We start from the raw sequence: 23,282 nt of genomic DNA, 5'->3' as shown, positions 1-23,282 counted from the left end.
CCTTTAATGTCAACCCAACAGCCCTTTTCTACCTTAGACAAGGGCCTGGGGGATAACAAAGAGAAACCCAAAACCTGGACTGAGACTTGGCGTCAAATCTCTGAAACCAACTCCACTTAACTGGAAGGGCCCAGACTCAAGATTTCCATGGGAACACTGGAGCATGTGTCTGAGCACAAGACCCTCCTCCTAGAAACACAACCCAATCATGATTGCGACCAAGCCTGCAGCTCAGCGCTGGGCTGGTGTTTGTATGCAGGCTGGTTATCTTCCAGACTCATTCTGTGCTCTGCCCTTCCCTGTACCCAAGAGGCTGACTCCTAGGAATCTCATCTCTCTCCTTGGCTAATGGGGTGCAGCAAGGATGTGGGGTGAGAAAATGGAGGTAAGGGAATTTCTCCTAGGACTTCCCTGATGGTCCAGTGGCTAAGACTCCACATTCCCAATTCAGGGGGCCTGGGGTTCAATCCCTGTTTGGAGAACTAGATCCTACATGCAGCAACTAAGAGTTCACATGCCACAGCTAAGATCCAGTACAGTCAAATTATTTATTTTTTTAAACTACCCTAAAATAAAGAGTATTTTTTCCTTCTGCTCCCTCCCTCTGGGGACAAGAGACACCATTATGATGGTGGCCATGCCATCTATCCACGTCACAGCTGGGTGTCCTCTCTTCCCCCAGTTCCAGGCTCCAGCAGCCCCATTCATTATTTGGGAGATTTAGCAATGGCCCCCCCAAAAATGCACACATGTATGCTAAGTCGCTTCAGTTGTGTCCAACTCTGCAACCCCATAGACTGTAGCCCATCAGGCTCCTCTGTCCATGGGATTCTCCTGGCAAGAATATTGGAGTGGGTTGTTGCTGTGCCCTCTTCCAGGGGATCTTTCTGACCCAGAGATGGAACTTGCATCTCTTACATCTCCTGCATTGGCAGGCAGGTTCTTTACCACTAGTGCCACCTGGAAAGCCCCCAAAGATAGCTAGTTCTTAATTTCTAGAACTCTGAATGCTACTTTCTATGGCAATGGGGACTTGGTGGATGTGATTAAGGATCTTGAAGGGAGATTATCCTGGATTATCTGGGTGGGCTTCAAATGCAACAAGTGTGCTCATAAGAGGACGGCAGAGGGAAGCCTGACGCAGAAGAAGAGGCTGTGTGACCAAAGAAGCAGAGTCAGAGTGACACAGACACAAGCCAAGGAAGACCAGCACCCACCAGCAGACGAAAGAGGCAAAGGGTGGGTTTCCTCCTGCACCCTTCCGGAGGAACAGGTCCTGCCAACGCCTTGTCTTTAGCCCAAGGAAACTTACTTCAGACTTCTGGCTTCTACAAGTGCAACAGGGTAAACTTCTTTTGTTTAAATCACTAAGTCTGTAGTCACTTGTGACAGTAGGCCTAGGAAACTATTAATAATACACCTCCCCATTCCTTAGGGAGGCTTCCCTGGTTCAGTTCAGTTCAGTCCAGTCGCTCAGTCGTGTCCGACTCTTTTTTACCCCATGAATTGCAGCAGGCCAGGCCTCCCTGTCCATCACCAACTCCCGGAGTTCACCCAAACTCAGGTCCATCGAGTCAGTGATGCCATCCAGCCATCTCATCTTCTGTGGTCCCCTTCTCCTCCTGCCCCCAATCCTTTCCAGCATCAGAGTCTATTCCAATGAGTCAACTCTTTGCATGAGGTGGCCAAAGTACTGGAGTTTCAGCTTTAGCATCATTCCTTCCAAAGAACACCCAGGACTGATCTCCTTTAGGATGGACTGGTTGGATCTCCTTGCAGTCCAAGGGACTCTCAAGAGTCTTCCCTGGTTACTCACATGGTAAAGAATCAACCTGCAATGCAAGAGACCCCAGTTCAATTTCTAGGTCAGAAAGAACCCCTGCAGAAGGAAATTACAATGCACTCCAGTATTCTTCCTTGGAGAATCCCATGGACAGAGGACCCTGGAGGGCTACAGTCCATGGAGTCACAGAGTTGGACACGACTGAGCGATAAGCACTATTCAATCCTTAGACCTGAGATTGGAATGGTTTCCCAGCTGTTACTAGATCCTCCACATCTCTTGAGGGTTCTCTTAACCCTGCCCACACCACAGTACATAGTCCCTGTTGAAAAAGTCTCCAAAAATCTGCTGCGTATCTTCTGTTTCCTGCCAGAATCCTATCTGATATATTCCACTTCACTCAAAAAGAATTTAAGATATAATATCAAAAAATATAGGGTACAACAAGATTTTGTTCACTGAGAAAAATCAGGAGCAAATCAAAGCAAACATGAATAAAAGAAAATTGATGTTAAGACCAATATTAGGATCCAAAAGTGTACAGCACTGAACACTTCTCAGCAATTAGATCAGGAATTAGCTAAGCTCCCCAGCAGCCAGTGCAAAGAGAAAAACCAATTTTAGTTCACCACTTCTTAAACTAGCCTCCAATGATCATGTATGGATGTGAGAGTTGGACTATAAATAAAGCTGAGTGCCGAAGAATTGATGCTTTTGAACTGCGGTGTTGGAGAAGACTCTTGAGAGTCCCTTGGACTGCAAGGAGATCCAACCAGTCCATCCTAAAGGAGATCAGTCCTGGGTGTTCATTGGAAGGACTGATGCTGAAGCTGAAACTGCAATACTTTGGCCACCTGATGCGAAGAGCTGACTCATTTGAAAAGACCCTGATGCTGGGAAAGATTGAGGGCAGGAGGAGAAGGGGACAACAGAGGATGAGATGGTTGGATAGCATCACTGACTCAGTGGACATGGGTTTCAGTAACTCCGGGAGTTGGTGATGGACAGGGAGGCCTGGTGTGCTGCGGTTCATGGTGTGGCAAAGAGTCGGACATGACTGAGTGACTGAACTGAACTGAACTGAACTGAAACTAGCCTGATAAGAGGAATCACCTAGATACCCTGTTAAATATCCAGTCATCATCTTATCCAAGACCTAGTAAGGCAGAATCTGGTAGAAAAGCAGTAGAAATCTGGATTTTTAACAAATCTCCAAGGCAAAGATAAATCACAGCATCTATAAGAGCACAACATGGGCATTGTTGACAGTGGGAACAATGTTAAAGATGGGGGGAGGAGTTGGGGGAAAAGCCATTATCTGAAGGTTGGAAAGACGTCTGCTATTGAATACCCCTCCAGGTGGGCCAAGCATTCCTTCTACACCCATGAAGCACACAGCTATGACAAAAGAAGTGAACTTAATCATGAGCAATAAGATGGCAACTGAACTGTGCCCTAAACGAAGATACACACAGTAGAGGATTCCTGTATTGTCACTTCAATGTTGATTCTCTCTCAGCCTTTCCAAATGCACCCCTCCCAATGTGCTTTCAGGGATCCCTGTTGTCAGGACTAAAGAGGCCACCTAGGCAAATGCAAGCAGATGTTCCCTTTCTCTGACCGTCATGACTGGGGAAAGGAGTGTGTGCACTAAGCCAGTCCATCCAGGCCTTTTTCTGGGAATTCTGTGTTACAGACAGTTTCTTACTCAACGTGGTATAGTTTCTATAGCTGTGAGGGAGGCCTTGATACCAGGAGGGAAGCCAGGTTGAGCATGCAGTAAATACAGCAAAAAGGTGAGAAACCCACAGTAAACAGAACCAGAGCCCTCATCAAACTGTGCATGAAATTGACTCTGCCACTATACCTTTTTTCAATCATGGGAAGCAATAGATTGGTTGCTTTTATTGGTTATGCTATCTTAGGTTGAGCTCTCTTTTACTTGCTTCTGAAAGCATCCTACTCAGTACACCTATTGTATTTATCCAACATTTTCAATTGAAACGTCACACTGAAACATTTATTTTTTTAATAAAAAATTGCAAAGAATTAAATCCTTGAAGAGAGATAAATGCTACCCAAAGGAAGTACTGAATTCTTTTTACTGACTACTGAGATTTTTAGGGAATAATTTTTTCTCTTCTCCTGCCCACTGTATCAAAAGAATCACTAAATATTCTGATTTTTGTCCTCCTCATGATCATTAACCTTCATCAGGCCCTAGAGATGCAACCAGAGACTAACCTTGAACTTATTTTTTATCTGTTAGTGCAATATCAAGCTTTCCAATACTTCCTGGAAAGTATTTCAAAGATTCAGTGACTTAACCCACCAGCCATCCTTAAGTCCCAAGAACCAAGATGAGCAGTCATTGAGGGGACACTCCCAGGCTGTATTCAGAGCTCAGTCAGGAGGGGGCTGTTGGGATCCAGGGTGTTAAAGACAGAGGAATCAATGGAAATAGCATATTCAGTGGAGCCTGACTACATCTGGGGGACTCTGGTTGTCCCTTCCCAAACAGTTCAGCTATTCTGAACAACTAATTGATTTCTTAATTGGAATGGTTAGTACTTAGTCAAAAGCATAGACTAAAATGCCAAAACTTGAAGTCTAATTCACATCAACATAAAAATACTACTGATAGGAAGTTCTTTTCAGTGGCTATAGAATTTCAGTTTTGCAAGATGAAAAAATTATGGAAACTGGATATCTTAACACTATTGAACTATATACTTCAAAATGGTTAATCTGGTAAATATTACATGTGTATTTTACCACAACTGTGTTTGTGTGTGTGTGTGTGTGTTGTGTGTGTGTGTGTGTGTGTGTCTATAACTGAAAGGGGAGGAGAATTAACTTTCATTGTCACCAAGTAAGGTTTGGACTTGTATATGTAATCATATTAATAATAATATCATCACATATGTAGTAGTAATTTCAATGTGCCAGTTACTGATTCTTGAGTGTTTTTCACTTATCTAATGTAATTCTCACAACAATACTATAGGTAGGGTAGTAGTATTATTATTACTGTTATTATTATTCCAATTTTCTCATAAGGGAAGTGACCCATGGAGAAGTTTTCAAACTCAGAGTCAGCTGGGCAGAGTTAAGATATGAGCTCATTCACTTTATGCTCTTCATGACCAGCTATACAAACTGCCTCTCCACAGTTTATTATTGAGAACTGTTCCCCCATTTTACAGAACTCAGAGTTAGGAAAATGGACCAAGATCATGAAGATAGTAAGTGAAGAATCCAGGCTCAAATTTAGCCTCTCTACTTTCAATGCCTATGTCAAACATGTGACCTTGAAGATGCTCTAAGGGATGGATCTCAAACATTATTAGCCTCAGAACTTCTTAACCATCTTAAAAATTGAGGATTCGAAAGGCCATCTGTGCATTTGTTTGTGTGAGTGTGTTTTTACATTTACCTTGTAGATTAGTGCTGTCCCATAGAACTTCCTATGATCATGAAAATATTCTTTATCTGCATAGTCCAACGTGACAGCCCCTGGCCACATGTGGCTATTGACCAGTGGGAATGCAGCTGAGGACATGAATATTTCATTTCGTTTAAATTAATTTAGATGTAAATAACCACTCAACACAGGTAGAGATGCTAACCCAAGTGTTCTAGAAGTACATCTTGAAATGTACTAGAACATGAATGCATTGCACCGGCCATCAGAGCCATGAGGTCACTACGCCTACTGTGGCTTTGAGGAAACTCCATTGCACACTGGCAGAAACATCAATAACCCTATATTGTGAAAATAGTATTGCCCTCAGGGATTCTCGGAAAAGGTCTCAGAGACCCTTAATGGTGCTGGACCACCTTTGGAGTCTTAAAGGACTGACAAAAAGAGCTCAGCAATTCCAGGCTCAGGACAATGCTCCATCCACCCTGCCTTGGGGCTCCTTCTGCCCCCTCCCCACCCCACACCCCTCCCACCCCCACCCCACCACCACCCCTGCCCCTGCCCCTAGCCTCTGTAGTTGGTTTCTCTTGCTCATGGGCCCAGAGTCCTCAGCATGCTGGGGCGGGCGAGAGGCCAAGGGCCCAGTCTGGATCAACCCAGAGGACCTTAGGGAAGGAGACCAGAGACAGTGGCTGGGTTTGCTGCAGGAGAATTTTCCCTCTGAGGTTCCAAGTCTCCAAAGCACTGGGGATCAAATCAAGAAGTAGAAAGAAACGCACAAAGTGAAATTCAAGATGCTGGAAAAGATGGAAAGGCCTCTTCTCCCTGGAGTCTCCCCTTCTCCCCTCCTTCCGGCAGGCAGGAAAGGGAAGGCTGTTCCAGGTGGGGAGGAGAGGGCTTCAGAGGGTCTTCTGGGGCAACTCAATCAAAGAAATTATTTTCCCACAGACGAAGCCAAGAAAATCTTAATGGCTTTTTCCTGATTGAGGAATAAATCTATTAATTTATGGCCCAGCCCCAAACCAGTTGTGTCAACCCCACCCATCTCCTTAAAAAAAAAAAAATGCGAGAAATGCTTCAAACTTCCCCTCATTTTCATGATTTCTATCTTATTTCTCCTATTTCTTGTTCTTTGTTCACCCACACTGTTCTTCCATAAACCACCCTGCTCCTCTCACTCCTATCTCTTCACCTATTTTCCAATAAATTGCCACCTTTGTCAATGCCATGTTCCTATCCCAGGACCCACTAAATCTGAGGTGCTAAAGCTTCAGAGGTATGACCCCTCACATCCCCCAGGCAAAGTAAAGACACCATTGATAAGAATAATTAGTTGCCCTTGCAGAAACCTCAAGGTGCCTCATACTTAAATGGCCTTCCGCATCCCGGAGCATGCGTTGTAACCAAAACTGGGGTCCAGGAGAGTTTTAGGGTACAGAGACCCGGCCCCAGAGAGGCACAATTATTACTGGAATTAACACGATGGAGGGGCAGGGGGGAGGGGGACCATGAGGGGCGGGTGCGGGTGGTAATTGCTAGATGGCTGGTATTTACCACACTCTGCCACCCTGCTGGCCTGACCTTGAGAGCCCCAAGCTCTGAGAGCCAGGATGAGTGTCCTACCCCTTTGCAGAAACACTAGGAATGGGAAACTCTGGATTTCTGAGGCAATTCAGCACCCTGGCACCTGCATGACCCATTACTCGACATAAGTATTTGTTTCAGTAGTACTATAGATGATTTAGATAGTGTAGGCTATGGAGAAAGGGAGATGTAAATTACTCCCGACTCATCTTGCTAACGGGTGTCCTTCGAAAAGTCTATTAAATATATTTTGCCACAGTTTACTCATCTGTAAGATGGGGATAATATAAGACATCACCTAACCGGAGTTTGGTAAAAAGCAAATGAGTTAATACATAGGAAGTTTTTAGAACAGCGCCTGACATGGAAGCACGCCACAATTTTCTACGTGTTAATTGAAAAGTCGTTCCCGGTTTTATTGGTTGAACTATGTTAGGCTAAGCCGCCCCTACAGATGGCTGGTCACGCGGTTACACTGCATGACCCCAGCCCTGATGACAACATGAATAAAGGGACCTGTGTTGCTCTGGCCCCGTGCTCACAGTTCATGAGGGCCAGTGTGACCAGACACTCTTGGTGCTAACCCAGTAAGAATGAAGTGTGAGCGCTCAGACATCTACCGAGTCTCCCCGCCCGGCTGGTCGCCCGCACCATCTTCGCACCTCCGTCGGTACCCAAGGCCCCAGTTCTCACCTAGTCTGGCTTTTTGATGCTCCCTTTAATCTGCCACCGGTCGAAGGGCCGAGGACTGAGTCTAGGCCCCGACGTGACGCCAGGAGGAAGCGACCGAAGGGACCCGTGAGCTGTTCGCACAGCGCATCACTTAGCCTTACGCTGGGCTTGCAGTCCCACCCGCGCCCAGGGCGCGATTCCAAACCCCCAGTATAGACGCGCCCCCCGCTCACGCTTCGGGGTGCTGGTGTCCTAGGTTCGAGCCCACCTCCCGCCGGACTTTCGTTTTCAGCCGCGCCCTCGGGGGGAGGTTCGTGGCCTGAGCGAGACGGGAAGGAGACTCGTGGGTACCATACATGGCCCTGTGCCTGCCGCCCCAGTTCGCGGCCTCGGCTCACAGGGCCCCATCCTGCTGGTGCGTTGGCCTCTGGAGCCAGAAACTGTACACAGACCATAAATTTCCAGCCCCGCCCGGCGCGGCTCTCGGAAGCCGGGGTCCGCCCGCCTCTCGCCGACTCCCCGCGCTGGGCCCCTTACTCGAGCCGGGGGGACTGCGGCGGGCAGCAGAGCGCTGCTGGGAGCCGCGGCGGCGCCTGTCCGGGTCGCCTCTCCGCTCTGCGGCCGCAAGGGCTGCATAGCAGCGCTAGGAGCCGGGCCACAGCTTCCAGGAGTCTCCTCTACGCAGCCGAGGAGGTTGGGTTGGAGAGATGGAGCGGCGCGGGAGACGGAAGAGACCTGGGGGAGGCCAGCAGAGGATGGAACGAGGACGAGGTGACTCGGAGCGCGGAGGGGAAAGTGTCTTTGACTTCAAGACCACCTCTCACTGGAGGTGAAGGAGAACCGTGCACGTGGGGATCAGTCGCTTAGCGTTGTTTTTGTGGTAGGCCCTCACCTCCTGTGGTGGTCTTCCGCTATCCACCTGGCATGCGTTCTCCCAGGAGGTGAAGTGACTGGAATCTTAACAGATTTCTGCGTGGTTGCGTCGACATTCACAATTTAAGGTGGATATTGGATAGAAGGATCCCAAAAGTTCATCATAAAAGAGAACAAAGGTTTTCTTTGAACGTTTGCTTTGTAGAGAGACTCCCAGAAGCCCACCAGCTCAGTAATTGGATCAAGAAATTGTGAGTTTCAGGGTCAGAGGCTCGGCCACGCCCCCTCCTAGTCGAGTACCTACCTGGATCAAATTACCCCATCTCTACGTCTTACCCTATTTAAAAAAAAAAAAAAGGAAGAACAGTGTCTTCCCGCCTAGTGTTGCTGAGAAGGGTAAATGAGATGCGAGATTGTCAATTCCCGCTTAAAGAGTGGGCGAGGATCGCATCTGCTTCCTCCATTTTCACTTGCACGCCTGGACTGTGGATGATTGCAAACCGCGAATAACGAGGCATCTCCAGCCAGAAGAGATTAGCGGTGTAATGATGGTATAGTGGTGATCGTTTAATAACAATCCTCACTTGTAGAGATCGGTCTCCCCAAGACCATTCTTCTGTGATAGGAAAACCGAAAAGGGTGAAAAAGAGGTGACAAAGGAAGGTTCCGGCTTCTCAAACTTTGGGTTCGGAGGACATACCTCCAGGAGCCTTCAGATTGCTGCAGCCTGCGCGGGCGCCAGTCCCTAAACCAGAACCCGCCCAGCACGTAGTTAGGGCTCACATCGCAGGCGCGGGCGATGATGGATGACCAGGAGGCTACGGACGGCCCGTAGGTCGCAGGCACATCGTCCTCGGTTCCTAAACAGTGCCTCTGGGGAGGAAGTCACCCTTGAGGGTCTTTTATTTTGTTTTTAGGAACCCATTCCTTTTTTTAAATTATGATGAAAATCACTGTCTTTCGTTATATTTTGGTTCATAGACGAGGCTGGAGCCACCACCTATGCAGGCATATCGCTCCTGTAATGTCACATACCCTGCCGCTCACCTTGTCCCCCATAATGGCCCCGGAACCAAGCCAGCCTGGCCCAGCTCCCTTTCAGGTCCTGAGTGGAGCCTTGAACCATCTCAGGAACAACGGAAGGTCGGAGCACAGGGAGAGGAGAGGGGGGAAAAAATGGGAAGGGGTGGGGATGTCCAAAGCGCAGAGGAGGATAAGGGAGTGTTAATCCGAAGGAAATGGGAAAGCTTAAATCATACTCTTCATTCAATTTTTAAACTGTGTATCTGACTCCTTTTTCTACCCTAGCTTTTCATCCCATTTGTTCAACCACAAAACTGCGCTCTTGGCGTGCAGGACAGAAGCTAGCACAGGCAGCGGGGACTCTGCTGGGAGGCAGGGTCCAGGAGATCTGGTTTACTTCGCTGCGGAGAACCCGGAGGAAGCCTTACAAGGACGAGCTCCCCGGCGCTGCCCACCCGCGCGGGGCAGATGTCTGGACCAACCTAGGCGACTTCGAGGCCTGAGGGCCCTGACCTTGGCCTCGGGGCTTGGCCGGCGGGTTAAGTATCCAAGAAGACAGAGGACTCGGGACCCTCCACTAGACCCAAAAGAGTGGAGAACGGGGCGGAGTCAGGTGACTCCCCGAAGCCTGAAGCTTTGAGCGGTATCTGCTTGCGGAGGGGGCGGGGGAGGGGGAAGGTGGAAGACTGGCCCGCGGGGCGCCTCGTGGACACTGCCTTGGAAGGAGTGCACGGCCTGTGATTCTCTCCATGGAGGGATCCAGAAAATAGCTGGATGCAGCGACCCTTGCCTGTGGGGATCGCTAGAGGCGCAGTTTTATTCACGCATTAGTTTATTTGCTCGTTCATTTCTTCATCTGCTCACTTTTTGAGCTCCCATCACGTGTTAGGAACTATGCGGTGTGCACTCTTCACCCCGATTCTGACAAATACAAATAAACAGCCCTGACTAATCTAAGTGAGGCTGAAATTCACTGACCCGAAAATCGTCCGACGCGAGTAAGGGGGTCGTGAGGGTAGCTCCAGAATCCCACCACATAGCCAACGCTGCTTCCCAGCAGAGGGAGAGGTGCAGATTCACTGAAGTCAGCTCATCACCCCGTCTTTCTGGCTCTGCGCTACCTTTCCTTGATCCCAGAGATGCTCCCGTAAGCCCCAGCGCCCTGCGCCGCGAGGCCCGAGTGGGGTCCGAAGGAATCACAGAAAGCCTCGATGGCTTCAGTTTTGATCCTTCTGCCGACCGCTAGCAACATGACTGTGGACGAGTCATTCAACTTACGAGATGCGGCCAACGGTGTCCATCTATGCGCAACTGCCGGGATGACCTGGAGCTAACAGCTGTGTTGAGCGCTGCTCGTGAATTCGTTTTCTCGCTGCTCTGTGACGGCCTTAGTATCGCGGACCCTTGTGTGTATACTCAGCCAGATGATTGAGGGCTTCCAAGTCCACTCCTCCCGGGGTCACCGCTCTGTAACTCCGTACTTTGTTCTTAGCTTCCTCCTGTGTTCACAATGCTAAGGAGACGATCACATTGTATAGAATCTATTGAGTCTATAAATAATCACAAGGGGAGCAGTAATTGTGTTATTCGTTTATTCAATAAACACTTTCTGAGGAGCCTTCCCTGTGCTAAGTTCTGCCATAGCTGTAAAATTTCTCCAACCGCGCAGCAGAGCCCAGCCAGGCGCTCAAGTGCCTTTCCCTGTTTAAAAGGAGAATTGATGTCCGGTTTCCGTTTTGAACACCCTCCCTGTACGCAGTCAGTTAAGAACATTAAAAAAAATTCCTGAAGTTCCATGTGTCCTGACATGATCTCAGCAGCGGGCACATATTTTTCCCTCCTTGGGCCCCTGACACTTCCTTTAAAGCCAAAGTGTCAGAAAATTCTAGCTTCTTTCCCTTCCAACTCCCAAAGGAAAGTCCCAACCACACCCACAAGAGTCCTATGGGGCTCCTGCTGTGTGCACAGAGCACAGTGCCAGGAGTACCAAGAGGAAGAGGTGTCAGTGGGCATCTTGCAAGGCAACCCCTGCTGTCATCTAGCAGCACATCCAAACACTCTGGGCTACTCCTTAAAGGATTTCCCCAGGGATACTGTGTCTGCACCACATTAAAGATCTGCCTATGCATTTAATTTTCTGGAAAGTAGGGATGGTCATGCATTTTTTTCCAACTGTGCAAATACCTCCAAGGACCTCAAATACTGCAATGGATAAACAAATGAATGAATATAATAACATCTAAGCCTAGAGCGTTGATTTGATGCCGCTCACTATTCTCATTTCACATTTGATAATGCAATTAATTGTCGATGACTTATAAGTTAGGTAACTTTGCTTATCTCCTCAGGTAATTTCATTTCCTGCTGTACAGATGAGGAAACTGAAAGTCAAATGATTTATTTCCCAAAGTCTTGCCGTTAGTTATTAGTGAATGAATCAATGTTTCTTGGGCTAGTTTGGCTTCCCATATTCGGGCTTGGGATCAGGTATGTGTGCTCCTTTTGACACGCACGACTTGGTGTCCCACCCGCCAGCCTCTTCCCATACCGGATTCCCAGAAAGTGTTCATTGGGGTCACCCAAGCTGCCAGCTCTGAGTGCACCTCAGGTGGTGCTCAAAAGAGGGATGATCAATTATCTGCCCCGGATGGGACCAGGTCCAAGAGCAGGGAAGAGAGGAGTCGGTGTGGCTGGGTAGCCACCATCAGACCTGGCACCCTGCGCTGCCCAGAATCCCAACCATCAGCAACGATCGACGAAAGCGGAAAAGCACCAAGGATGAGGAGGTATTCTGTGAACAGGGCGCGGCCGGGGGTCTTAGACACTATAAGCAAAGCTAAGCCTGTACCTAGGGGGTGCAGGCTGAAGGGCAGGGGTGTCAATCCCCGGGGAAGCCCAGACCTGCGGCTCTTGAAGGACCCCTCTCCTTTGGCACCTTAAGAAGCACTAACCCCACGGCCAGACCGAGAGTTGGCACTCATTCTCTAGAGGAACTGGGCAAACGTCAAGACTCCTGACCTTCGTGGCCTCATCCTTTAAAATGAAGTAATCGCACCTGCGGGGACTTTTCATCTTCGTTCCCAAAGTGAATGAGAGCAAGGCAGCTAAGGAACCCAGGGGCCTAGGGCTTCTCTAAACTCGGAGGGCCGCAGCTGGCCTCTCAGAGTATGTTCTCCGTTAGAACCGGGTGGGATGGGAGACTGTTATCTTAGGAAGTGCACCAGGTGTGAGTAGTTGGGAATCCCAGGGGGCGCTGCAGGTTTTGATACTCCGAAAAGAAGCCGCCGCGGAGAAGGCGGGTCTTTGGCACGCCGGCCAATCCCACCGCAACCTCGAAGGTGTGGCTGTGGGCCAGATATGAGCACACTAAACCGGGATGTATCTCCCCCCACCACCCCACCCGCGACCATCTGCAGTTAAAGTCCTGCTTAAAACCCAGTAGTTACATCTTCACAAAGACCACGGAGTGTGCAACCCCCTTACCCCCACTCCACTCCAGACTAAACTGGAGGGGATCCGAGAGCCCTGAGCATTTAGGGTCCTCTCGGGCATCTTTCATGCATTGGAGAAGGAAATGGCAACCCACTCCATTTGTTCTTGCCAGGAGGATCCCAGGGACGGGGGAGCCTGGTGGCCTGCCGTCTATGGGGTCGCACAGAGTCGGACACGACTGAAGCGACTAAGCAGCAGCAGCAGCAGCCGGCATCTTGAAGTAACATCACTGCGTCGTAAGGAAAGGCCTGAGCTCTCAGCACCTCTACCCGCTCTTCCTTCTTAAGAAAGGACGAAGGAGGAGGGAATCTAGGGCGCGCTCAAACCGGAGGAGGGTGCGAGGACCTCAGCCTCTGACTTCTCCCCACTGCTTGCTTCAGTGTCGTGCAAGGCGCATCCTGCACTCCGAGAGTCTGTTTGAGGTCTTCGGTGGGTCAGATCCTGGAACAGGTTAAAGCTCAACAAGCTAGAGCTCAAGACTCAAACGCCCGTAGAAAATCCCCTGCTGCAGGGGACCCCACAGTTCCCGGAGATTGTGGTTACAGGAGAACCCGGGGTCAGCTTCCCGTTATCTAACTTCGGCTTCTGCTACCTAGAGCAGGAGCGACCAGCAGGCCGAGCACTCAGCGCTCACCTGCCCCAAACTGGCCGCGCACTGGAACCCTTGCCAAACCCCAATGTAGACCCTACTTAAAGGGAGCAGGGTAGATCGTAGAGCCACCGGGACCCTCTGAGGTGCGCAAGGATTTGTGACAACGGGAGCTACTGCCCCCACACCCATCATACACGCAAATTCAAGCTGGAGGAGGGGGAGAGGGGGAGATCAGGGGGATCTCCTTGTCGGGTATGCGGGCCACAGCTTCAAGACTCCCCTTGAAGTGAGGCAGGATCAGACAGTGTTAACCTCGGTGGGGACAGGACGGCGAGGCTACACGCTCCCAACACCTCCCAGCGTAGCGGTCCTGCCCACCCTCGACGGAGGCTGACGAACGCAGCGGAACGCGGCGCCTCTTTTCAGGTGCTTAGTCGGCGAATCTTGGCGCAAGAAAACTTTTCTAGAGAAAGCGCTCCACCCACCCACACTGGCAAAGAAAGGCGGTGTGAGGCTCCTGACTTGGCCATTTAGAGGAAAACGCGGAACTTGATTTGCGTGGTTTACTCACGAAGCCCTGAACTAGCCAGTAGACGGTCCCTCGTGCTCGTCTGCGTCTACGTTTATGTGTGCCTCGGAGGGCCTGTGCATTTGTATTTGACCTCCGTGTGTAAAAAAGTTGTGTGTGTGTGCGCACGTGCGTGCAGCCGAAGGGCGTAGCAGATCCTCTTCGCGTCCCAGAGAGGCGCGCGTAGGTCGCCAGCTCTCTGCGCGCCCTGAGCTGCGCCTTGGTAACCTTGCTCGGAGGGCTTGGCGCCGCCAGGACTCCGGGGCTGGCGAGGCGGGGCTGTGCTCTGGGCAAAGAGTTATTACTGCTTTGAGCAAAAGGCGAGGCCTGGGGGGCGCGCGGGTAGGGGCAGGGGTCTCGGCTCAGCTCCAGGGCCCGCGCGCACCAGATCACGCCACGCCCGAGCCTGGAGGATCTCGGCAGGCCTGGGGTCCGCGGACCTTGCGCTCTCTTCCTTCTCTTCCATGCCTGCGAAATCTCGGTCTTAGTTCAACAATTTCTAGCCTCCCTGGCCACTCTTGTTAGCATCGAGCGCCACTGGGAAAAACCCCGTATCCCGGGCCAAGCGAGCAGTCCCAGGATGAGGCGGCCTGGCCCAAAATGCGGGTTTTCCATCCAGCCACTCGGCCCGCCTAGAGAGACCCTCTAGGCGGCTTTTCTTTAAAACGAACTTCAACTTCTCCCGGACTTATGATACTCCCTTCTTGAGTAGAGAGCCGCCAGATTTTCATGTGCAAAATCTCAAGAATGAGAGGTGGGGTGGTTGTGGAGGGGGCGCCTCCTACGACACTCTCCCGCACCCTCCGCCCCGCCCCGCGAGCATCCCGACTCCCGCTGCCTGCTCATTTTCTTCCCAGCCCTCCAGCTCCATCATGCCCTCTAGTCTGTCTGGGACCTGGCCAGGATGAGGACGAATTCTACCTGAAATCACACTACTGCAGTCCCTGGGCGACGTTTTCCTTGCATTTCAAAAGCTGGGGACGCAGGCAAAGACACGCGGCGCGGGGTTTGGGAGCCTGCAGCATCCCGCCGACTTCAGGAGGGGCGGGGCGGCTGCGGTGTGCATAAAGCACCGCCCCCGCCTCAGCTCGCCTTCCCAGCCAGAACTGCATTTAAGTGCCTCAAAATTCAACGTTCCTGGGATGTCCCGGTTTCAGTATTTCGGGAATAGGAAGAAATGAATCTGGCTACTGAAGGCAAAATAGAGGCACAGAGACAATCCTACAGTTCAGGCAGCAGAGCCCGTGCCTGAAGGTGTGAAGGAATCAACCTAACTCAGGGTTGGGACTTACAGCCAAGTGGTGAGACTGCCATCACCCCCCAAAACAAGTGGCCCATTTAGGGATAACAGCTGGATGATGTCCCCATTTACCTTGAGGTCCCTTCCAGGGTGCTCTACCTTTCTCTTATCTTTCCTAGGCCAGACCACCCCAGCGGTTCCCTCTCCCCACTGTGAACATTCCTCCAGGAGCTCAGGTCCACTGGGGGTACTGAGTGGCTGACTGAGGCAAGGAATGGTCAGCCTTGCATCCCTGGGCTGCACTCTGGGACTTGTCCAGGTAACCAGCCGAGCCAGGCCAAAGAGAGCTAAATCTGGGGGCTCCACTGTGTCCTTGGGCCCAGAAGTCTAGAACAGAAGTCTTTGTGCTCAAGCAAGTGGGTCAAAATGGGGAGGCAGCTAAGCCAGACCAGGGAGCCTCTTGGAGCTCCAACCAGGGCTGGGTCTAGGGGCATCCTAGGTTCACTGTCCTCAGCATCTCTTCAGGGGCAACATTCTCCCTCCCAATGGGCCCCATGGGAGGGAGAAGCCATGGGACAACTGGCTTCCTGTGATGGATGGTGGGTCTGTAAGAGGGCTATGCCCTCGCCCCAGCTCAGTGTCAAAGACCAGGGTGATCAGGTTTTGTCCACAAGGGCTATTTGTTCTAAACTCTCCTGAAATAACATTTTACCAACTCCAGACATTTCGTAGTTTCTAGGGAAAGGGGTGTGGCTGTCTTGGAGAGAGATTTGACTCTTCAAGTTTTCAGAAAAAAAAAAAAGAGGAAAAAATTGAATGGCCCATCCCAGAAGCTGCGTGGAGGCAAAAATAGATTTGCTATATTCCATTTGCAGTATGAGGGGAAAACTGACTTTCATCCCACCTCAGCTTGGGGATGGTCGCCTGTAGTGACCCATCTATTGGAAGATCCTGTGTGTGTGTGTGTGCCTGTACATGCTGATGGGGGAGGTACAGATGGTGTGCAGTGTTTCAGGCCCTTCACTGACCAAATATGAGCCAGAAGGTCCAAGTTCTGGTTTGGGCTCCTCCTCAATCTGGGACAAGGGAAGTGACCTTGAACAAATCACCATTTTGCCATGCAATACTTTGGCAGCTTTAAAATCATCACAGGCTCAGTCTTCCAGCCCTAACCACTGGCGGATAGTGTGTGGTCCTTTTCTCTGGACACTGCAAACCTGCCCAGTCCCCCTACTCCATCCACAAGCAAGGGGTGGGTTTGCCCTGGAATTGCCTCTCTAGACTCCAGTACCAGCGCTGGAGAGGTTAACCTTGTCCCCCACTACCCTCTTCTCCATCAACCCTGCTTACACTCTGCTTACAGCTGCTGTGGAAAGCTGGTGCACACACTCCTGGTGAAGCCATCTGCGGGACAGGCCTAACAGAGTCTATGGCCGACAGGGCTCCCAGGTCATACTCTGGTGCATAGATCGCTGGATCGATGGTGGCAGCTGGCGTGGGCTATGGACTAATGGAAGCTCTAAGCCTTTGCCCAAGTCTGCAGAGAGGTGGCTCCGGGGTTGCAGTATGCTCCCCCCAAGCTCTAATCCCCCACCTCCAGCGGCTGCACCCAGAAGTGCCTCGGGCTAAAGTCCAGATCAGAGATCCCAGACCCTAAGGACTGCCTCGCCCCAGCAAGCCAAGTGGCCTTTACAAACCAGAGTAAACATTTTATTTACAAGTTTGTGGTATCTTAAGTGCATCATGTCTTTGCACCGTGACCCCTAGTGCGGGGAAAACTGTTTAGTCCAATGCTTCACAGTGTGAGCTGCTTGTATCCGGGCAGGAGTGTTCATCTGGCGCTGGGAGCCTGGCGGTGGCGGTTGGGGTGGGTGGTGGGGGGCACTCTGACTCGCCTCCGCTCTGTGCCGGGTGGGCTGCACCGGCCCGGGGAGGCGATGAGCGAAACTCCGCCGCTGCGTCTCAAACCCCGGGGCCCCGCCGCCACTGGAGAGTAGGCACAGAATCCAGCCCACACTGGAAGGCTGGGGGTCTGCACGCAGGACTTCTCCAATCTCGTCCAGTCTAGAGGCCGCCGAGGGGCGCCGGGACGGGCTCGGGGCTTTTGGGGGCGCTGCTGAGGGAGGGCTGGGGTGCGGGGAGCAGCTCTGAGGCGCCGCCGCTGCTGTGACTGCCGGAGCTCCCGGCGCTGGTGGTGCTGCCGCTACTCAGGCCGCCGAAGTTGAAGCCGCCGCCGCCGCCGCCACTGCCTCCACTGCCTCCGCTGCTGGCGGCCAGGAGGGCGCCGGCCGCTGAGGCCTTGATGACCGTCGTTTGGTGCAGAGACCGCTCGGCCCCTTCAGTCCGCTCCGTGTCGCTGGGGGCCATGTCCAGTGACTCGGGGTCGCTGCTCTCACTCTCCGCCTCACCCTCCGAGCGGCTAGGGCTCCGCTCCTCCGGCTCGCCGTCGGCGGCCGGGGCTCCGCCCGACGGCTTCTCGCCCGCCTCCTTGTCTTTGTCCTTCTGGGCCTGAGCCTCCTTGGAGTGCCGCCACTTCATCCGCCGGTTCTGGAACCACACTTTCACCTGCGACGCGCCGAGCCGCACCGGGAGACAAAAAGGGACGTGGAGATGAGAGGCAGGCTCGCTCCAATCCGACTCTCGCGCATCCCAGACCCTCTCCCAAAGGCGGGAAAGAATCACTGATCGTCCCCAGCACCTCTACCACAGGCCAGGTACTGGGCTAGGAGCAGGGACCCAGAGGCAGCCGAGGGAAACCACGGGGACCACCAGGGATCCTGGCTTAGGAAAGCCGCTACAACCGTTTCTCAAAATGTGGCCCTCCGACCTGTAGCCTGAAGTCACCTGGATGCTTGTTGGAAAGGCAGGTCTTTGCACCTTGCCCTCAAACTAGGGGCACCAATACTCTAAGTCGATGCTTCTTAACCCCATGTAAGCCAGGACCACCCCCTGCCACGAATCTGATTAATCTATGGATCCCTGGTCCAGAAAAATGCACATATACCCAAGATTTTGCACACAATTTCAACGGTTTGGTAGCCCACTGTTAAGAATCCTTGCTAAGTCGGCTGCTCCTCTACTGCCATTACTGAAGGCAAGTCAGTACAAAAGTATTTCTTTTTAAGGAGGAACCCTGAGAAACAAGGGGAAGGGGATTCAAAGAGTTAATCCCAGTGGCATGGGGGCACCAATGGACCTTCAGTAAAAGAGCATTTTCTTGGTGTATGTGTACTCAGAGACTGATAAGGACCCTGCCCCTGCCTGAGATAAACTAATTCTTCTGAGGGCTCAGAAAACGCTGGCATTAAACCTGTGCAAAGTGGAGGAAGGGGGTAGGGATGGTTCGGAGAATCTATATAAATATATAATCCCCTGGGGGACCCAATGCTTTCACACAAGTCCCAGCTTCCCTTTTAAAAATAACATCCACAGCTGGTGGAAAACGGCTGGGCTCTTCCAGTGTGTGTGCTGGGGAAGGGAGTTGTGTAATGAAGGACAGAAGGGGGGGTGGGCTAAGGGAGCTGTGAAAAAATGCCTTTGGCGTCTGCCCTGTTCAGAATATTCAGCACCCAGGAAGCCAGGGCCACTGCTGTGAGGTATGGAAGAACTGTGACTCTTTATTTTCAAAACTTAAAATAGTTTTAAGTTTTGAAAATAAAGTTTTCAAAACCTTTATTTTTTATTAAAAAATAAAAATCCAGGTCTTGAACTTGAGAAAAGGAAAAAGTTGAATTCAGGCACAATAGATTCACTATTTGAAGATTTCTTTTAAAAAACAAACCAAACCAAAAAAAACTCAAGTAGGCAGAACCTGGTGTAATGCTCTTAGGTGCTCTAAGAAAATCTTTTTTTTTCTTTCTCTTCCTCACTGCCCCCCTCCCATCAGGCCGTTAGAAAAGGGGACTGACTGTGGCCGCTCCAAGTGGACTTCTCACCCTACTGGGGCTAAGTAATTCCGTTTGAAATGATGTTTTCACTTCCTCACAACTGGGGATTTCACAATCCAGCAGCAGCAGAAGGAGGAGGAGGAGGGGAGGACAAGAGGAGGGAAACAACAACAACAACAACAATCTCTTGACTTTGGATTTTTATCTCTTCTGAAACTGCCCCCTACGGCCAACTGCGCCACATTGGAGTACATAATTATTATCTCCTGCGGCCTATTTGCTTTCTCAGCAACAGGCTTTCCCTTGTTGGCCAAAATAAACATGCGGCAGCTTGTGACATATATCTTTAGGGTGGGCTATTCTTTCTGCCCTTCTCCCCCCACCCTCTTCCTCTCTCCCTCTCAAGTTAAGAAGTCCACGAAGTCTCGTGAAATTCAAGATTTAGTGTTTCCCCCGCAAAAGGAGAGTCAGGCCGGGCGGAGGGGCCTTGGGGCTAGGCCGCGAGCTGCTGCCCAACCGAAGGGCTGTGCGTGGGGGCCGGAGCGGGCTTACCTGCGCATCCGTGAGACCCAGCATCGCGGCCAGCTGCTTTCGGTCTGGCTTAGTCACGTACTTCTGAATCTCAAACCTTTTCTCCAGACCTTTTCTCTGCAGGTTAGAGAAGACTGCCCGAGACCACGAGCGCTTTCTCTTGTACGTCTGAGGCATGGTGTCCTTCGTGAGCACGGCATAGGGACCTGCCAGCAGGGGGGAGCCGGAACAGGAGAGACAGGAGGGCCCAGTTAGTGCTCTGTCCGCGGCCTGCGCGCCTGGGGCTCACACGATGCTTAAAATTGTTTTGCCTCAACAGTCGGCTCTGAAAGCTCTTTCACGCAGGCACGGAATGGCCTCTCTAAAGGGGAAACTTAGGGCTCATAAGACCATAGGCGGAAGGCCTAATAGGAGTGTGGAGTGGACAAGCCCGGGGTTTCGTCGGTTAATTCCAAAGAAAAGACATAAACCGAATGCGTGACCATCGGTTATTCTCAGAGTGGGCAAAAATAACCCTTGGGCCTAAAGGATCCAAAGATGACAGCCTCGATTCTCTACTCGTGCGTGTGTGCACTCGCTTCCGTGCCCAGGTGCGCAAGTGTTTGAGGTCATTCCAAAATGTGTGTATGTTAACAAGCAACACCACTTGCTGCACTTTCAAACCACCCTGTCGGGAGAAATGACTAGGGAAAGCCCCTTCTCCATCACCCCACCTGCCCCCCACACACTTTCTTGACTCCCCAAGCTCCCCCATCCCCCAGGCTACAAAAGACTGAGCTAGCTTCCTGGGAAATCTTTCGCTTTCTCTCCGGACGCGCCGTAGCCTCCCGCAACTCCGGGATTGCTAAACCGCGACTTGCATGTGAAACTCCAGTAGATGTGTGGCGGTCGACCTAAGCGTGAGGCGGGCGCTCGGGAGGGTTTCCGTACCTGGAAATGTGTCTTGAAACTGATGTTGAACTGAATTTCTCGGGTTTGAGCTTAAGGGACTCAGGATGGCAGAGGCCTCATTAATGGGATCTAGAGACGCGAAGAACTGGCCTGCGGAGGGCTGCAGGCCGGGAAGATGCACCCCCGCAGGCCGCCCGCCGGTGAGCAGCGACGTGAGATCTGGGGACAAGGGAAAAGAAGAGGTGTTATCCCTCCACAGACCCACACTCACACTCTCTGGGATTTGTTTCTCTCTGTCGCCCAACACCCCCTCCATTCCGCTTTCCTGGAGCGAAGTCGTGAGAGACCTCTGTCTCCAGCCCCCAAGACGCCTCTCTCCGGACACTGGCCAAAGGGCAGTGCAAGAAATGTTCCTGTGTGTGCCCTGTAGGTCCACATCCATGCGTATAACTAGGAAGGGCTTTTGGCAAAGAGGCCTAAACAAGACACTTTCAGGTGTCTTCCAAGAATTCCATAGAACTAAACCGTCCCCCCCAAAGAAGCCCTCACTCTGCTCTCTCCTCTTGGGGAGTTCAGTCAGTATTGTTCATCTACAATCCTTGGGTGGAATTGCACCAGAAATCAGACCAAAGGAAGCGAAAATGTTCCCCAAAAGGGCTTTTCCTGTCCAATAATGTAGTTTGTTCTCTCTCCAGATATGTTATTAAAGAGACACACAGATGATAGTCCATTGAGCAAATATTTACACCAACCATTTTTATGAATATTGATTCTGTGACTGTGTGTTTTTAAAGCATCCCTGGATTCTTCGTGGTTTTGTTTTTTGTTTTTTAACGTAGAGCAAGTGAGTTTCAAACCTAATGCTTCACAGTCTCCTTACAATTCATTTCCTTTTCCCTCATTTTACCAACTTGTTCTTAATCCTAAAAACACTCAAAGGCATCCCAAACGGCCCCAGGGATCGGCGAGTGCGTCAGTTCCCTGAACTGAGGCCTGCAGCCTCTCTCCCAAGACCTACCTCTCAGTGTGTTGCCTTCCTTGACTTTGGGGTCAAATTCTGCAGACAAAATGCGGTCTATTCCAAACTTGAGGTCCTTGCTGGAGGGGGCCGGGGCGGAGCCGCTCTGGTGGGGGTTAGGGACCACCCGCGACCCGGAGGCCGGGGGCTGCAAGGCGCCAGCCCGGGGTGGAGGCGGAGGCTGTTGCTGCTGCGGTTGTTGCTGCTGCTGTTGTTGCTGTGGGTGATGGTGGTGGTAGGCGGCTGAGAGCGGGGACAGTCGCTGAGGGAAGCCAGCAGGGACTTCGGAGGGCGCCACCACCGGGGTGGGTCGAAGCGGGGATCTGGCGGCAGCTTGGAAAGAGGCGTGCGGGTGAGCCGATCCCAAGTGCGCGGTGAGGGCAGCAGCCGAGGCCCCCGCCAGACCCTCCGGGGTCGCCCCGGGCTCCCCAACACCCGCGTGCAGGATGTCCGCGATGCAGAAAGAGGGTTTCTTGACGGCGGCGGGGTCCAGAGGAAAGGAGCAGCCGCCGGGGCCGGCAGAGGAGCAGTAGGCGGCCGACCAGAGGCTGAAGTTGGACGCGTAGAAGGGAGCCAGCCCGGCGGCGAACATCCTGGCGGGGTGCGCCGAGAGGCCGCCGCGGCCTGGCTCGGCCGGGTGGATGGGTGGGTGCGCGGGGAGAGGAACGCTAAGTCCAGGAGGAGGCGGCAGCCCCGCCGGAGACGCTCAGCTTACTCGTCTCCGTCCGAACTGCAGACAGGCCAGGGAGCCCTAGCGCCACAGAGGGAGGAGGCGAGGGCCGGATCTCGGCCGGCCGGCCACAGCCTCGGCCCCTGGCCTCACTTTAAAGGCGGCGCGGCGCCCGCGCTCCCCGCGGGCTGGAAGGCGAACCAGGGGCTCTGGAGCGGCTAGGCGGGCGGGGGCCGCGGCTGCACGAACGCCAGGGAAGCCAGGGAGACGGGAATCGGGCACCGAAAGAAACACCCAAACAGCTAAGCCTTAAGAGCTAAATTTAAAACAACAACAATAATAATCCGTTAGTTTGAAAAAAAAAAAAAATAGAAAGGGGGGGAAAAAAAACTCCTCTCTAAAAACTCCCAAAGTTTTGGCAGGAGCTTTCGAGTCAGACCCAGGGTAGAACCTCGATCCGAGCGCTCATTGGCCACGCTGGTGACCAATGGGGAGTGGGAAACGGAGGGGAACTGGGAAAGGGGGCGTGTCCCGCCCCCTCGGCCACGCCTCGGCCACGCCAAACTGTTTGCTGCTGCCGCGTGGGCTGAGCTGTGTAAGCCGAGCACTCTGCAAAGACCAGGGGCCCGAACCGCTGCTCCAGGGAGTCCTAACCTCCCACTAACTTCTACGGCTCCGAATCGGCACCAGGCGCGGAGAGTCGGCCACAGCGCTCCTGGAGCGCTCTCTCAAGGAAACTGGTGCTCCTGCCTATTTTCGAGGGTACAAAGCCGGCCCCTTAGAACGCTGACGACCCCCAAGTTTTCCCTCCTCTCTTTACTTCTCTCGGCCCGATTTTTCTCCAGTCGGCCTCTATCCCCAAGAGTAGGTGTCCTGTACCAAGCTCAGTCTTTCGTAGGTCCCGGCCCCCGCGCGGCCCTGCCCTGGGCTATCGCACGCGAGTGCCCCGGCACTGAGCACCCCACTCCCCCGCCCCCCGTAAGTCAGCACCTCGTCTGCTTCCCGGCCGCGGAGATCCTCAGGGAAGAGAGGAG

General features: G+C 52.2%; 1 protein-coding gene and 1 long non-coding RNA gene across 3 annotated transcripts in view; both read right to left on the bottom strand.

The window, feature by feature from the left end:
- LOC129652869 (uncharacterized) overlaps positions 1-8,939 on the bottom strand; it is a 140,048-nt gene extending 131,109 nt beyond the window's left edge. For both annotated transcript variants that reach the window (XR_008714821.1, XR_008714820.1), the window contains exon 1: positions 8,356-8,939. This is a non-coding gene — a long non-coding RNA (uncharacterized LOC129652869). The remainder of the gene's footprint in view (positions 1-8,355) is intronic.
- A 6,176-nt stretch (positions 8,940-15,115) lies between these two features.
- On the bottom strand, positions 15,116-22,755 carry HLX (H2.0 like homeobox). Its single transcript, XM_055581933.1, has 4 exons — positions 21,579-22,755; positions 20,600-20,779; positions 19,691-19,875; positions 15,116-17,816 (listed from the first exon to the last, which is right to left on the bottom strand). The coding sequence occupies exons 1-4, from the start codon at positions 22,168-22,170 to the stop codon at positions 17,316-17,318; spliced, it is 1,458 nt and encodes a 485-aa protein (XP_055437908.1). The 5' UTR covers positions 22,171-22,755; the 3' UTR covers positions 15,116-17,315.
- Positions 22,756-23,282: the final 527 nt, after the last annotated feature.

The sequence above is a fragment of the Bubalus kerabau genome, chromosome 5 (genome assembly GCF_029407905.1).
Source record: "Bubalus kerabau isolate K-KA32 ecotype Philippines breed swamp buffalo chromosome 5, PCC_UOA_SB_1v2, whole genome shotgun sequence".
Lineage (NCBI taxonomy): Eukaryota > Metazoa > Chordata > Mammalia > Artiodactyla > Bovidae > Bubalus > Bubalus kerabau.
Note: the sequence above shows the minus strand (reverse complement) of the source record. Positions and strands in the feature narration are given on the sequence as shown.

What these genes read in the sequence shown, in the direction of transcription:
- HLX (XM_055581933.1), bottom strand. Translation starts at nt 22,170, where the DNA reads ATGTTCGCCGCCGGGCTGGCTCCCTTCTACGCGTCCAACTTCAGCCTC. An exon ending in GGAAGGCAACACACTGAGAG is followed by an intron (nt 20,780 to 21,578) that starts GTAGGTCTTGGG and finishes CCTTGTCCCCAG; the next exon opens with ATCTCACGTCGCTGCTCACC. An exon ending in TGGGTCTCACGGATGCGCAG is followed by an intron (nt 17,817 to 19,690) that starts GTAAGCCCGCTC and finishes GGCGCGTCGCAG; the next exon opens with GTGAAAGTGTGGTTCCAGAA.